General features: G+C 41.8%; 2 protein-coding genes across 4 annotated transcripts; one reads left to right on the top strand and one right to left on the bottom strand.

Annotated features, from left to right (window-relative positions):
• Positions 1–559: 559 nt before the first annotated feature.
• alg12 (ALG12 alpha-1,6-mannosyltransferase) lies at positions 560–9,644 on the bottom strand. Its single transcript, XM_079494093.1, has 9 exons — positions 9,433–9,644; positions 6,585–6,717; positions 5,889–6,062; positions 4,564–4,758; positions 4,339–4,441; positions 3,496–3,720; positions 2,827–2,996; positions 1,804–1,879; positions 560–944 (listed from the first exon to the last, which is right to left on the bottom strand). The coding sequence occupies exons 1-9, from the start codon at positions 9,589–9,591 to the stop codon at positions 701–703; spliced, it is 1,479 nt and encodes a 492-aa protein (XP_079350219.1). The 5' UTR covers positions 9,592–9,644; the 3' UTR covers positions 560–700.
• A 435-nt stretch (positions 9,645–10,079) lies between these two features.
• Positions 10,080–15,706, top strand: creld2 (cysteine-rich with EGF-like domains 2). Of its 3 annotated transcripts, none has more exons than XM_079493831.1 (10): positions 10,080–10,605; positions 11,138–11,220; positions 11,761–11,871; positions 12,270–12,361; positions 12,629–12,805; positions 13,106–13,204; positions 13,512–13,595; positions 13,968–14,063; positions 14,660–14,815; positions 15,308–15,706. In XM_079493831.1, the coding sequence occupies exons 1-10, from the start codon at positions 10,429–10,431 to the stop codon at positions 15,367–15,369; spliced, it is 1,137 nt and encodes a 378-aa protein (XP_079349957.1). In that variant the 5' UTR covers positions 10,080–10,428; the 3' UTR covers positions 15,370–15,706. The 3 variants fall into 3 exon arrangements, with proteins under 3 accessions (XP_079349957.1, XP_079349956.1, XP_079349955.1); XM_079493830.1 differs by having other exon boundaries at positions 15,305–15,706; XM_079493829.1 differs by having other exon boundaries at positions 10,082–10,605; positions 14,660–14,806; positions 15,293–15,706.
• The last annotated feature ends 480 nt before the right edge of the window (positions 15,707–16,186 follow it).

The raw sequence follows: 16,186 nt of genomic DNA, 5'->3' as shown, positions 1-16,186 counted from the left end.
CCCCTTTAAATGAACATAGGATTTGACAGTGTAGATACTGGCCTAATGCCTAATCAAACTGAGGGTCTTTTAAATTAACCACTTAAACCCCATATACCAAACTTAAATGACGGGTCCATATATGCCTCTCCTTTTTGAGTGGTGCTAGACTAGCCTGGCTAATAAGCCAGACCGAATCAGCCGTTGGCAAAAAAAATTTGCCTGCCAGCGGATTACGGTCTGGAGAGGCTCAATTGTACGCCCATTTCCTACACCAGAGAACTGGTGTGGCCAATCGGGACACGGTATGCAATATGGGCGGGCTTTGGTACAGCGACGTTCAATGCTTGATGATGTTAAAATCATGTTGTATACTGTACATCCAAATTATTTATCTGGGGGGGAAAAATGCCAATTTAACATTGAGGTGACCACAATATTTAGGTGCCCCCTCGTCCTGTATCCGTTATAAGGGTTGGTAATCACCACCATTTGCACATCAGCTTTTCATGGCAGAAGACATGTAGTTTAATGTGTGCGTGCTGCCGTCTCCCAAGGTCATACTTAAGAAAAAGCACTGTTTATAGCACAAACATGCCGCCCTCTGACAACAGACGTTTATTACATAGCAACATCAGCTTTTGGTCTGTTATTTTTGGTCACTGGAAGAGAAAATACCAGATATTAAAGACACAAACAGCCGCAGCTGTAGGAAGTGTGTTCAGTCTTTCTCTTGGCCGGGGGTGTTCTTTCGTTCCATCAGTAGGGCTTTGTCCTCCAGTCTCACAGTGAAGGGGGGGAACCGCAGCCTGTTCAAGACTATGTTACTGTAACCTTCAATGAAGGCCAGGGGCTGGTGCGTGCCTCGCAGGAGCTCCATCTTGGTGACGTTGGCCTCCATCAGAAGGTGCGTGTAGGTCTTTATGTCTGGATGCCCGGGGCCTAGGTCTTCTCGCTTGTCGTATCTGGGGTTTTTTTTGGGGGGGGGGGGGGATATTTCACACAAAAGTTTGAATCCTTGGAAATAGATGTCAACAGTGAAGGGCCAGATAAGTGTCTATTTTACTTAACTGACACTAAAATAAAATAAAGTCAGAAAAGGAGAAACTCAATAAAAAACTAAAATGAGCAATGAAAAACGAATTGAAAGGGATTGCACGTATGTTCATCACAATTAAATAAAGCCAGTGTGTCCCGCTTTTTAACCACTTTAAACCTGGCGTCCCTATGTCATCAAAAACTTTCAAAAATGGCATATTTAAAACTTGTATATTTGCTATTATGAGGGAACATAATAGGGCTTAAGTGCTTAAATTAAATACAGTATTGTTTGTGTTTATTTCTTATCGATCAAAAAGTTATTTGCATTCATTAACTTTTTAATTGTTTGCTTCTAAGTAAAAATGTAAAAAAAGAATCATACCCGTGTGAAGTGAGGGGCGCTCTTATCATCACACATCCTCATACATCATCTCATTCTGGCCATTCACAATTTACGTCATTTCACTTTTTATCCTCAAATCCTTTTATCCTCAAGTCCTCAAGGCTAATCACGTGTGGGTCCTCAATTCACCCGTGAAGTATAGGGTGAATTGAGGACGCCACTTTGTGTGAAGAAGTGAGGGGCGCTCGTATATCTTACATCAACATCATCATACATCACATTCTGTGCTCAACCAATCAAATCATCACAAATGTCATTCCAGCCAATCATTTTGGACAAAATAATGGGTCAAAAATATCGACCATCTATGAACCAAAATCGGGATCGGCATCAGACCCAAAAATGTGGTATGGGTCAGGCTCTGTCCAGAACACACTCACCTCCAGTTCCTGTTCTGTTCTAAGAAGCGAGACACTCCCGTTTCAGCAGTGTAGGTATCGATGTGGACAAAAACATCTGAGGGGGTAAAACACATTATGCATCAGAATGATTATGGGCTGTAAATCACTGGTTCTCAAACTTAAATGTCAAGGAGGACTCCCCAGTTTGGTATCCATATGTACAAGAAAAGATGACAATGTGCAAAAGATAAAATAATAATAAATGAATTGAAAAGAAAAGAATGTATTGTCCAAAGGTGCACTCTAGTGTTCATTGTGAGAACTGCCTCACAATGAACACTATTTAGTGAAGTGATATAATGGTTTAATTGTTCCTGGGTCAGCATTGTACAAATATTAGCCCAGTAGACTGGAAAGATATTCGTGAAACTGTTAATTGTGTATTAGCTTGTAGCGCACATACAAAACCTGGATCGCTCAAAAACTAGAACTAAATCTGCTGCCGGACATAAAACATCACTGCCAGTGCTTTGAGATAATCCCTGGTGATCAAAAGGTCTACTACAAATTACACTACTACAAATACTAGAAGTCTTATATAAACAATCATTAACCATACAAAAAGTCCATGATTATTTGGGATAAGGGGAAGTTTATGTCTGTGTGTTTTTAGACAATGACATAGATGTGTAAATGTAACTAAATTATGTAAATTATCAGTTCTAACAAAATTATTATTATTAATTAACTGAAGCCATATAGTAGGGTAAACCCAGGTGCCACAGGTTCGACTCCCGATCCCAATGGCCTTTGCCGCGTGTCTCCCCCCCCCCCCCCCCCCCCACATTTCCTGTCAGTCTACTTTCAACCTATCAATAAAGGCAGAAAAAGCCAAAAACATATCTTTAAAAAAAAGGAACAAAAAAGAAAGAAGTAGGAGAATAAGTAGCGATGGTCTTATATTTTAATACCTTCCCACGTTGTGTCACATCTCAGTCTTGATTGATGTGGAGAACACTGCAGTGACAAATACATTTAAAGTGATCTGAAAGCAATACCCACCCACTGTGGCTGGCACCAGCCTGTGCAGTTCTCGCATGGCTCGGCCCCCTGGGTAATTGTGGTGGGAGACGTACAGAGAGATGCCAGAGTACACCGCGTTGGTCAGCAGCTGTCCGACCACCACCAGAGAACCCAATTTATACATCCACGACTTCTGGTAGTTGTTCAGGCTGCACGCACGCACACACGCACACACACACACTTAATTATTCTTTTTTTTAAGCATTACCTTATATATATATATATATATATATATACAGTTCTAATTACAATGAGGAGTTCATTCCATAGTTTGGGAGTCAAACAATTCTGTTTACATCAAGTATATTCATGAAAAAAGGCTATACAGATAATAATTTGTTCTTTCAACATTGTTATTCACAAAAAACAATGTGTCTGCCGTTTCACCTTCAAACTGTCATGTCTGATTTGAGCAAATAAGACTTATGGAGGTAAGTAACCATTCACACCTAAAACGAACAAACCCATTTATTAATTTGACTAGCCAGTATACACTGTGAACTGCGCAACACAACTGCAGCTAATCAAATTAAACAGCCTAATGCAGCCTGCCATGTTTTTATTCTGCTGTAGTTTTCTTTTTAAATCTGAACTGGAAAACAACCAGCAACCAACAACCAGGGTTTCATGCCCCTATCATGGTCTTACATGAAAGAGCAGCCGCGGGCGGCCACCAGGTTGAGCACGGGGAAGGTGTAGATGATGAAGCGCAGCTCTTTGTGGGGCATCAGCGAGTAGAGGAGGATGAAGCCTGCAGCGGGCAGCAGCAGGACCCTCATCCTCCTGTCCAGTAGGCCCAGGGGAACCAGGAGCAGCGTGCAGCCCAGGGCCCGCGGCACCGCCGAGTAGAAGTACCACAGGAACGGAGAGGTTTACTGGGCGGACCAGAGTCAAGGAGAGCTGGGGGACGATGGCAGCCGGTGGAAGGCCATAGTACTGACTAGAGTCCGACAAATGTTTGGGTCCGATTCTGAGAGATTACTTTGATTATTATACTGAATTACTGCCACTACCGATGCCATCAGAAAAGTCAAATAGTGTTTATGTATTAGCAAAACCCCTATCGATCAGGCTCTTCTTTTGAACATTTAGCTGACTCAAATGGTGCATTTATATAGCGCCTTCATCCAATGCGCTTTGCATAGATTGTTCATTACATTCACGCATTCACACACATTCATACACTGACAGTCTCTAGTGTCGACTGTCGAAGGAGTCAAGGACACTAACTCTGGGGGAGCCCGGGATCGAACTGGGAATCTCACGGTTCCCATCCGGCTGCTCTACCAGCCACTCTACCCCTAATGTAATAATAAATAACCCCTTAAATGTCAAAGATTTAGTTACAGACCTGTAAGAGTCCATTTGTAACCCCCTCAGGGAATCCAGAGGGTCCCTGGACCCCACTTTGAGAACCACTGATCTAAATAAATACTCATCATTACTGATTGATTGTGCCCAGGTGTGCGTCCATTTCTACGGAAGGATATTCCCCAGTTGGAGCTTTTGTTGAGGATGGTGTTGTACCACAGAACCTGGCCTTCAGGCCACAGCCACTTCCTCCAGAAGAACGAGTCCACGGCGACAGTCAGAGCTGCAGGGCGTGATCGTGAGAGTGGATTTTTATTAGCATTGGGTTGGGTGTAAATGTCGTGTTTGTGTCATGGTGTCAATCAACCGTTTTCACGTGCATACTTTTACGCGTGCACTGCTCACCTAGACACAAAGCCCCGGCCGGCACGGCATACGAAAAAAGCCCCATCAGCCCCAGCCTCCTGCTCAGCAGTGACATCATCAACATGAGACCCAGGAAGAGGCAGAGTTCAGAGCGGAACACGATGATGACCAACGCAGAGAGGCTGATGAAGGAGCCGTTCTTGTGAGCCATCCAGGATGTGAAAGCCAAGAGAACTGTGGAGATAAATGGAGTGGCAGTTGTCATGCCTGTTTGCTGCTTTAGGGCTTGAAATCACATATACATGGAAATCAGCTGCTTCTGAAGCAATTGCTTATGGCATTTTCTGTTGGCAGGTAACCAGACATCACTGATAGACAGTCACATAACCTATTTTTATACCGTCTGGCCTGTTAAATATGACCAGTGAATTTTGGAATGCGTTAGCCTGGCCACTGTGGCTGGTGGACAAATAAAGTTGATTTGCAGACTCCCAAGAAAATGTATATCCTTGTCAGCTGTTACGGTGTTACGGGGAGTTATTAAAACTTGCATAACTTAAATCGAATCATATAAATCAACCTGCTCTACACGTACAAGCGTCTTGAGGCAACTTGTTGTGATTTGGCACTGTATAAATAAAATCGATTGAGCAAAACAATCCCAAGAGGCAGTGGTGAAAAGTAACTAAGTACATTTATTTAAGTACTGTACGTGAGTACTTTTACTTCTACTTAACTCCACTACATCTCTGATCCAAATATTGTACTTTTACTCCACTACATTTATTTGAAAACATTAGTTACTAGTTACTTTAGATTTTGGTAATTATTACGAAACATACATTAACCACTTCAGTACATTTTTGGCCATTTGAAAATAGCCGATCTACAAGCTGTGAGCTTGCCCGCTGCCAAGTGGTCCAGGTGCATGCCACGTATAGGCTTTGGCCTGGCAGCGCGTTGCGTGTTTGAGTCCCGTTCATGACGACCTTCGCTGCATGTCTCTCCCCTTCTCTCTCTCCCTCTTTCCTGTCTATCTTCACTTGATACTATCAATAAAGGCAGAAACGCCAAAAACAAATCTTAAAAAAAATAAAATATATTTTTTTAAATGGTACATTACATTCTGCATAATGACTACTTTTACTTTTTACTTTTTTGTCGTGTCAATACCTTTACTCAAGTACATTCCGGATTCTGGACTTTTACTTGTAACAGAGTATTTCTATATTGCAGTATTCAGTATTGATAGAACTGAGTACTTTTTTTTTGCACGACCGCCAAGAGGTTACTTCAGTCTATGTACCATACCTATGGGCAGTGCAAATACATTGGGTAGTGTTACTTCAGTCTATGTACCATACCTATGGGCAGTGCAAATACATTGGGTAGTGTCCTCGTGCTGTAGAACATGAGGTGAAATTGGGAGGCGCAGGTGAGACAGAACAAGCCAGCGACCAGAGAACCAAACTGCCTCCGCACCTCTCTCTGCATGTGCCACAGCGCTCCGATGACGCACGCGCCCAGACAGCCTCGCACTGCACGGGACACAGCAACAAGTCAGTCTTGTGCACTGGAAGGTTGCAGATAAATAAGTATTACAAGGTGTGTGCATTCATGGTGCTGCGTGCAAGTATTTGGTAAAATAAACCATTAGAACCATTAGTTACAGCCGTAAAAATTAACATTGATCTCAGAATAAGATTCATGGTACATCGACACAACAGTATGCTGTATGAGAATGAATGAATGAATGAATCCCCCCCACCGCCCCCCCCTTTTTCCCCTCACTGTATATGTTTCTTTTCCCTTTTTACCTCCATTATGATGAATTCCTGTACTGTTCTTTGTCTATATAGAAGTGTCTATTTGTACGTCTCTAAATGTTTTGATGAATTGAACATGGTGGACCCTGTTGTAAACAAGTGTAATGCTTAATTGGGTCGTCCACTCACAGTTAACAGCCTTTGTATTGAGTTTGTGCTTGAAATGTACTGTAATTCTGCAAACTGTTAATAACATTTTCAATCAATCAATCAAGGTGTTGATCAGATAGATACCCATCAGCTGGGTGTAGAACTTGGGGATCTCCAGGAGGGCTGACAGACACACGACGGGAGAGGAGAGTGCGGCAAGGACCAGGGGTCCCAGGAAGGTCCGTGGAACAACACCAGGGAAGTCATGATGGTCATACTGAAGACAAACACAGACACGCGTTGCTGTGGGGAGGAAACCACCTAACTCCATTTTTGAGGTTTTTGATTTTGTTTTGCATAAATGAGTGCTATTGAACACCCTTTACGTCTGTGTGCTGTTGTTTTGAAAATACTGAACCAATGGAAAGTAGTAAAAAACGCTTTGGACTAAACCTCTTAACTCCATTGGACCGTCAAACTGTCTGCTAAAGCAACTAACTCCACCACCTCTTCCCATCTCATGCCAGTAATTGACAATATCTATTCTAAAGTCACAAAACCAACTTTGATGAGGTGCAGTATTGCTTTGTTTTCAAAAAATTGCTTGCTCTGGGTGGATCTTTGTTGGTTGTAGTGTCTTGAGACAACTTGTTGTGATTTGACACTTTAATAAAATTGAATTTTTATTTTTCATTTCCTGATGATTTACGATTCTGTCCCTATCGGTACATAACTCGGAGGGCACTGAGTCGACTGAAGGTGACTTCGCTAGGCTTGCCACAGCGGCTCGCTCGCTCGCTTTAGATCGCTCAGCGTGTCTCAAGCCACCTTCAGGCGGCGAGCCTCCGACGCTGAAACCGAGAGCACCTTATTCAATCGGACTACAGGGACAAAAATCAAATTTGTGTGTGAGCGGTGCCATGCAGCCATTAATCACAATGATGACGTCTGATGATGTCAGGGACCTTCCGTGCTCAAACGGATATTCCGTTCTCAAACGGACAGACATACACACACAAAGCTGTGCATAGGAGCAGCTGCACCGCTCAAAAAACAAGGAGTGGGGACTATTCTATTGCATTTATGGGACAACTTGTATTTTTGAATCAGCAGAAGTACTATTATTCAGCCTCTCTCCCTTGCTCAGCTGGCAGGGGGGAAGGGGGGTCAGAGGTGCAAGGGTATTTGTGTGTGTCTGTGAGAGAGAGAATGTTGGGGAACAAATTAAAAATAGTATAGGAATTAGCCTAGGAACAGTTCACTGGTATTATACAAGCTGTCCATTGGTATTCTACTTTAATTTATTTTATCTGGGTGTGAAAACAAACAGCCAGAGTGATATTGGAACATGTATATATTTGAATTCATTTTTATCATTTGTATCATTCTAATTCAATTTAATTCTATTTAATTTTAATCATTCTAATTCTATTTCATTCTATTTAATTTTAATCATTCTAATTCAATTTAATTCTATTTCATTTTTATCATTCTAATTCAATTTAATTCTATTTCATTTTAATCATTCTAATTCTATTTAATTCTATTTAATTTTAATCATTCTAATTATATTTAATTCCATTTCATTTTTGAGTGTAATTCATTTTTATCATTGTAATTCAATTTAATTCTATTTCATTTTAATCATTCTAATTCTATTTCATTCTATTTAATTTTAATCATTCTAATTCTATTTCATTCTATTTCATTTTTATCATTCTAATTCAATTTAATTCTATTTCATTTTTGAGTGTTTTTGAGTGTTTAAAGTTTATTGGAACATTGAAATATTTGAAGTCATGTTAATTATTTAATTATGTTTAATTCTATTTACAGTTTTTAATGTTTTATGTTTTATTTGCTGTGAGGAATTCCCAAATCAGGACTTTTATGTCAAGACCAGTATGAGTCTAAAACAGTCACAGGGCCAAGATAGTTCCATTGAAAAAAACAAACAAACAAAAACGTAGTCTTATATTCAGACCAATAGGGTCATTGTTTAACAAAAAGCATAGCATTATCAAAAATATGCCAAAATGTCCAGTGAGTTTTAGATATGTTGAATTATACTGTCAATGTTGTCTATTTAACCAAATAATTATTGTTGACTACACCGTGTGGGACTGGGTGACTGATAGCATATGCGCAATGCTGTTTGTCACTGTCATCACACATGTACCTAACAATAGAGTTGAATGTTTGTTCATGATTGTATCCCAGTGAATTATGATTCTAATGTTATTATGTATTTTCTGGTGTACATGTAACTGAGGTTTTCAGTTACAACGAGAAATAGGATGGAATGTGGTGGCGAAAATGCATATAAACACTATGATATTGATTAATTGAATGTAGCCTACTAGTAGATGATACTTAACACTCTAATTACCACCTGTTCTTCACTGACCAACTCATTAGAGACTGCTGACTCATGTAAACCTATTTCAAACTGTGTGAGTTAACTATAGAATAGAGTCCATTTAAGGCATGACCATCTCTTGTTACTCCTGAAACTCTGTACACTGCTGAAAGTATAAAATATGTGTGGGACATGTGTGTGGAAAGTGCTGGGGGAAGCTCTGGAGGGAGACACTAGTCTCTCTCTGGTGTGATGACATATACAATAAAAGAATGGAGTTCGAATCCTGATGGTTGAGTCCTGCTTCTTCCTGATGATGTTTACTTACTAATAGTAATATCAAAAGCTGCCATTACAATAATCATTGTATTATTAATAGTCCTTTTTATTTTTATTGTTTTGTAATACATTTTCTTGTTTTTGGTTTTAAATCTTCCCAATATGTGTTCTTGTCATGCTTTGCCTAATTGCTCTTTTTATGGGGTCCTGTCACATGAAATGTCATATATAAAAATAAACAGAATACAACTTGACTCGATTGAATATGCCTGCCTGGCTGTCTGTGTACTGTAGCATGTTAGCTTAGCACAACAACAAATGAATGAAGTCCTAGTCTAGACTGTGCTGTCTAACCTCGTCAAAGTGCAGCCTGTGGAACAGGATGTCGTGGGACGCCTGGAGGTTGAAGCTCTCCTCTACTTTGGTGAAGGGACAGATCAGCAGATGGGACAGACTGACGCTGATCAGTAAAAGCAACAGAGGAACATCAGAGATGATCCTCTTTTCAGCCATGACACCTCCTGGCTGTCAGGCAGGATGTTGACGTCGTTCCACCTCCGGCTCGACTCAAACGGATGGAACCGATGGAACACGTGACACGTTATTTCAACATTTAATTGTTTAATGTTTTAAAAGATTAGATTGTAAGATAGGTTTAAATAATGTAGTACATTTCTGAAACTTTTATAAAATACTATTTGCTATTTCAAACTTTAAAGTTAAAGATAATGTTATGTATAAAAGGAAAACATTTGACAATTGATATAGTGACCTTTTAAAATATTTTAAACAATAGTTAATTTTGAATCATGTTTTATCATATATAAATTATATATGATAAAACATGATACATTATTTATGTGTAATAAATAATGTATAACAACAAATAGACCGCAGAAATTTCAATTATGAAATATCTATTTTGACACCATATACATATTCATAACGTAATTATAATGTAATATTCATGTTTTATTATTCCACGTCTCGGCGTGGATATTGCCCATTGTCCCCTTGGAGTATTGTCCCACGCGTGGCGGATTCGGATTGGTCACGTTGGATTGACGGCCGTCCTGGCCAACCACAGCAGGCCACAATACTCCCTACGAACATGACGCGGAAGTGTAAAACCACACGCTTTAAACCTCCTCAGCCGGCTCCAAGCATCATGTAAATTATGACTTTATGATTTAATGACTGGATGCAACAACGAGCCGTTCACATGCGGAACATATTCTTTTACACGGTGGTTGTAAACTTACTGTCGCGCGGCTAACGCGCGCGTGTGTGCGCATGGTTATGTACAGTATGTGTGTGTGCGCGCGAGTTTATTGATATGAAACTTTGTATATGAATCGACCTGGCGTGATGATCATGATGATGATGATGGAGATGAAGGTGTCGCGGCTGGCGTTGTGTTGTTGTGCCATTGTTGTGCTCTTACAACAATGCACCGGTGCGAAACAACAGAGAGATGCGAAGAGCTTGTGTGTGACGTGCGAGAAGATCACTGAGGACTTCAACAAGGTGAGTGTAGTAGCCTAGAAGTGTGTTTGTCACTGGATGACGGAGGTCATTGATGGAGCTTTTAAAAAAACACCTGCAAATCACCTTTACTGTGGTGTAATGTCATTACCTGGGTGAACACATTAATGATGTGTGTGGTGTCCCTCTGTCTGTGCCCCTCTGTGTGTGTGTGTGTGTGTGTGTGTGTGTGTGTGTGTGTGTGTGTCTGTGCCTGTCTTATTAACACTTAATTAATAGATATAAAAGAGAATGACCTCACACCATGGCGTTATTGTTGTAATAGCAGAGGACCTCACAAGATAGCACCACTTGTCAGAGGGTGGCAACTTTTGAGGTTGTCTCCTCTATTATGGCTAGACATACATAGTTGTGCACGGTGTCGCACCGGGCTGCAATGTGATGTATCCTCTCCATCTCCAACTACCAAACCATCTGTCTCTCTCTCCGTCTCTTCACCTGAGCTCTCTGTCTGTCTATCTTCCTCGTAATCCGAGACTCCAGTGTACTCATACATGCTTTTGGTGTGTGTCAGGGGTTCGAGAGGACAGCCAAGCAGAACTTTGGTGGAGGGAACACGGCCTGGGAGGAGAGAAAACTGTCCAAATACGAGACAAGGTGGGAGACACGTTCGTCTGTGACTCTGCGTAGAACCAATCAGGTCACCCTGGCCTGACTGACACAACAAAACAAACAGTCTGTTTGCTTTACGACACCACCAGAGGTCACTCGCTATGTAGTCTGTACAGCCGGACAACACTGAGATGAACAACTCTTTAAACGCAACACACAGTCAAATCCTGAGCTTTAATTTAAAGCCACTATGCAGAACTTATTTTTATGAACAAAATGCTATTTTAACTGTGCAGTGGTTGAAGGTGGTTGAACTATTCCACAATCTCCGAATGCTATACCATAGGGTTTGGAACGACACCTCCCGAAAGCCAAGAAAGGAAGCTGTCATCTGTTTGTCATTTCCATTCACGAAAATATATGTCAAATATCTTTACATTTTATACTTGAATTTCGATTTCTGATAAGAGCAAGAAATAAAAACAATGTGACGCCAACCGCTGAACCGCAACACACCACCGGAACAATTGCTCTGTGGTAGCGGTCCTCTCATCTCTCTTGGGGTTTCCTCTGCGTGTCACACAGTGAGATCCGTCTGGTGGAGATCGTGGAGGGACTATGTGACAGCAGCAGCTTTGAATGCAACCGCATGTTGGAGGAAAACGAGGACCTCTTTGAGACCTGGTGGTTCAAGAGGTACGTGCATGTGTGCGCGTGTGTGTGCTCGTGATTACACAGGTGTGTGAGATCAGAGGTGTGACATTTGTGTGTGTCTGTGGCGCATGTTGTCATTCTTAGGGCTGTCACGATTACACATTTAAGTTGACAATTAATTGTCACACAAATAATTGCAATTCATGATTTAATTGTGTTTTTGGCGTTGGAAATTGGAACATTATGAATAGAAACAAACATTTTGTTTGGCTTTTGGGTTCGTAGGTTGATCAGATGAGCGGTTCTCAAGATAATACAGGACAGATAGACAGACATAAATGCAGAGTTACCTGATTCAGAGATGGATGTGCCGTTACGAGTCCCATCACTTGTATGTCCATTTCACTCATGTTTCTGTCTTCCTTTCCTTCCTGTTGCAGGAAAACGAAGCACCCAGACCTGCATAAATGGTTCTGTATTGAAAGCATCAAAGTGTGCTGTCCAAAGGGAACATTTGGACCAGACTGCAACGGTGAGGATCAAATAGGATATTGACACTTTGCATTTCTAAGATACGTAAACGTTAATTACATGAGCTCACAGGACCAGGACATGCAGGTCGGTGGTCAAGGTATAGTTCTCTCTGCAGAAAGCAGGGATCAGAACATACTGTAGTTATATTCAACGAGAGGGAGCTAATGCCATGCCAGCATGAAGTGGTGTCTTTATTCTATAATATTGGCCGAACAGTTGCCGCAATATCAATTTGTTTGTTTATTTATTTTTATTTTTCCTGAAGCCTGCGTGGGCGGGTCCGAGAGTCCTTGCCACGGAAATGGAGTCTGCGATGGCGACGGATCCCGTGGCGGGAACGGGAAGTGCAGCTGTAACAGCGGTTACACCGGGGACTTCTGCCTGGACTGTAAAGACGGACACTTCAACGAAGTCCGCAACGACTCCTACTCGCTCTGCACAGGTGAGACTAACGACTCCTACTCACTCTGCACAGGTGAGCGTCAAGTTAACGCACACGTGGCGCTTAAAGCAGTGCTTCTCAAACGCTTTCATGTCAAGAACCTCCCGAATTGATGCATTTTTTGGCCGCGGAAACCCCAATCCAGGGATGCCCAGAAGAGAAGATTCAAAATTATTATTTTCAAAAAGGTAGTTGATGAACATTTTTCGTCATCGTTTTAGTCGACGACATTAACACTGCATGGCAAAGGTGAGTGACAGGTAGCTGACCTGTGTCACCCCCCCTCTCTCTCTCTTACAGAATGTCACACGTCCTGCAAGACGTGCACCGGTGCCACCAATCAGGACTGTGACGAGTGCAAGGAAGGCTGGGAGGACGACGAGCAGGAGGCTTGTGTCGGTGAGACATTTTCTTACATGCCACAGACCTCCGTTACATACTTTAACTTCATACATAAGCCCAGTCTACAAGACTTAGGGTCAGGGTCATACAGGGTTAAAGAGCACACTGTTTGTTACGGGTAAGGCGGAAGCAAACACATGTAGGAACTGTGGCGACACAGAAAATGTAGAGCACATTTTATTGAACTGTGAAAGTTATGCAGAGGAAAGAGCATAATTACATGATAAATGTTTGTGAATATTATATTGGTTTGCGCCTGCAGATCTGTGGTCATCACTGCTATTGTTTTTTATGTTGTTGTCAGATGTTGACGAGTGCTCCACGGATCCTCCGCCGTGTAAAGAAGATCAGTACTGCCTCAACACGGACGGCTCATACTCATGTAAAGGTGAGACCACAAACAACACTCCCAAGCTGCTTCACTGTACACGTTCTGAAGGCGCCTTCCGACAGATGCAGTAGCGTAGCTCGGAATCTGTTCTTGAGAGATTAACAACATAGATGGCGACAGAACAAAGCATAACATAATACTACTGTTAATTGTTATGGGAATGTTCGCTTCAGAGAGAATATTTAATAATATTGCTCTGACGCACAATATATATATATATATATATATATATATATATATATATATATTATTTTTTCAATATAACATGGTGTGTGTGTGTGTGTGTGTGTGTGTGTGTGTGTGTGTGTGTGTGTGTGTGTGTGCGTGTGCGTGTGCGTGTGCGTGCGTGCGTGCGTGCGCGCGCGCCAGTGTGTGACAAGGTGTGTGCTGGCTGTTCCGGGCCGGGGCCTGATAAGTGCCAGTCCTGTGCCAGCGGGTACCACCATGTAGAGGGCACCTGCACTGGTGAGAGATCCCACAATGCACTGTTCTGTTCCTTGTTTCACTTAGTTCCAACCTATGTGTGACTACGGGATTCCTCAGCTTTGGATTCTTACATCAGTTTGACAACATCACAGGATCAAAATGTATTTGGTGGCCCCTCTCTCTAGGTCGTCCTCAGATTGTTAACTGTTGGGATATAGAGCTTTAACTTTTGATCAGCAAACGAAAAACACATCACTTACGCCCCCTTCAAAGCTTAAGTCCTACTATAGCAGATCTAATTTTGCGTTCACATGGGCAGAAGCAAAGATGCAGTCTACCGTTCATTTTCAATGGAAGCCAGCGACTTGACAATGCAAATCTGACATTTGTAGCTGCTACAAAAGATACAAATCTACAAATAAGGCTTCAACTTCAGATACAAAGCGACAAATGTGCTGTGAATCTTTGTATCTTTGCATCTGCCCGTGTGAACGCAGCATAACGTCTCACGACGCGTGTCCCGAATCACGACTGCGGTGCAGACTTGCAGAACAGTGACTCGGTCACGGCTCTGTAGTTGCCGTACGTGTTCTCTGAGCGGAGGTGTAAGTAAGTGGGTGGTTTTGCGTCATCAGATATTGACGAGTGCTCCCAGGAGGAGGCGGCGTGCACCAGGGAGCACCAGGAGTGCATCAACACTAAGGGGAGTCATCTCTGTGTCTGCATCGCCGGCTACGAGGAGGAGGAGGACGGGGACGAGTGCGTCCCGACGCCACAGCCAGGTCAGTGCCGTCGGTCCGCTCAGCCACTTAACCACCTCACCCCTTTTGCTACCAGATCTTATTTTAATGATGTTTGGGAGACAAGAAACACTTTCATGGGTTTTTTATGTGGGTAATATGTGTTTTTAGATATTTTAGTATTTCAAAGTGACATTCTACACACCCTCAGAACCCTGAATGCTCACCATATACTGTCCCCAAAACCAACAACTTGAGAGATGAATATCACTATCTATATTGCACTTTGAATGCATCCGCACTTTCTTTTACCAATGTTGTCTGCTCTCTCTACTTTGCAATGTTTTTAAACTGCTTTGCCCCCTTTTTTTTAAATGTCTATTGTTTTTAAATGTGATGCACCATGAGCCTAGTGTGTATTGTGAAAGTTACAATACAACTGATTCAGACTGCAGGTGCATAAAACAATGTATAATAGTCTTATGAAATTGAAATATGTCAACTTTTTCTTTATTCTATCACCACCAGAGGAGGAAGAAGAAGAAGAAGGAGAAGAATCGGAGATGCCAGATACCCACGATCCACAGTTGCACGATGACCTCTGACCTCAGCACTTAGGAGCCAATAGGGCGATATCAGGAAGAACTATTTAAGTTCCCATTGGACGCGTTGTCTTGGCGCTCCACTTGAGACCACTCCCGTTTTAAATTAAGAAAAACCTTTTAACTACACGACACTTGTAGAGAAACCCACAGCAGACCATCCTCTCATCGGACCCTCTGGATCAAAGACACACCTAAAGACGTTTTGCAGAGTAGACTCTGTTTGTCATTGTTGCTTCTCCGTTGTGCTCAAATAATGCCGTCGTTGTTCTCTGCCTTTGTTTGAATGAATGAATTCTGACAGAAATACGGTTCAATAAAGATGAGATATTAAATTAAATCACTCACGTCAGTGAAGCTATATACTGCAATGGTCTAGAATAGATTCTAGAACTCTAGATCACTGGTTGAATCGTTTATTTTTTTGTATTCCATACAAAGAAAAGAAAAAAATTGCTGATCTACAAGCTCACAACACGTTGCACCGCAATGTGTTGTGAGCTTGTAGGTCAGCTATTTTTACTAGTTTGCGTCCGGGAAGACAGAATTTCTATTTTGGGTCTCTGGCTAAAAAGGTTGGGAACCACTGAAGATATGACATTGTTGTGATGAGTCCTGTGCAGTGGTGGACAGCAACAAGTACATTTACTGCAGTACTGTCCTGAAGTACATTTACTGCAGTACTGTCCTGAAGTACATTTACTGCAGTACTGTCCTGAAGTACATTTACTGCAGTACTGTCCTGAAGTACATTTGGTTGAGTATCAGTATTTGTGTTTTTGGATCCTCTCTTTCACTCCACTACGTTTTAAGACGACTA

Source organism: Electrona antarctica (genome assembly GCF_951216825.1).
Source record: "Electrona antarctica genome assembly, chromosome: 23".
NCBI classification, from domain to species: domain Eukaryota; kingdom Metazoa; phylum Chordata; class Actinopteri; order Myctophiformes; family Myctophidae; genus Electrona; species Electrona antarctica.
The sequence above is the reverse complement of the archived record's forward strand: the minus strand, read 5'-3'. Positions and strand labels throughout refer to the sequence as shown.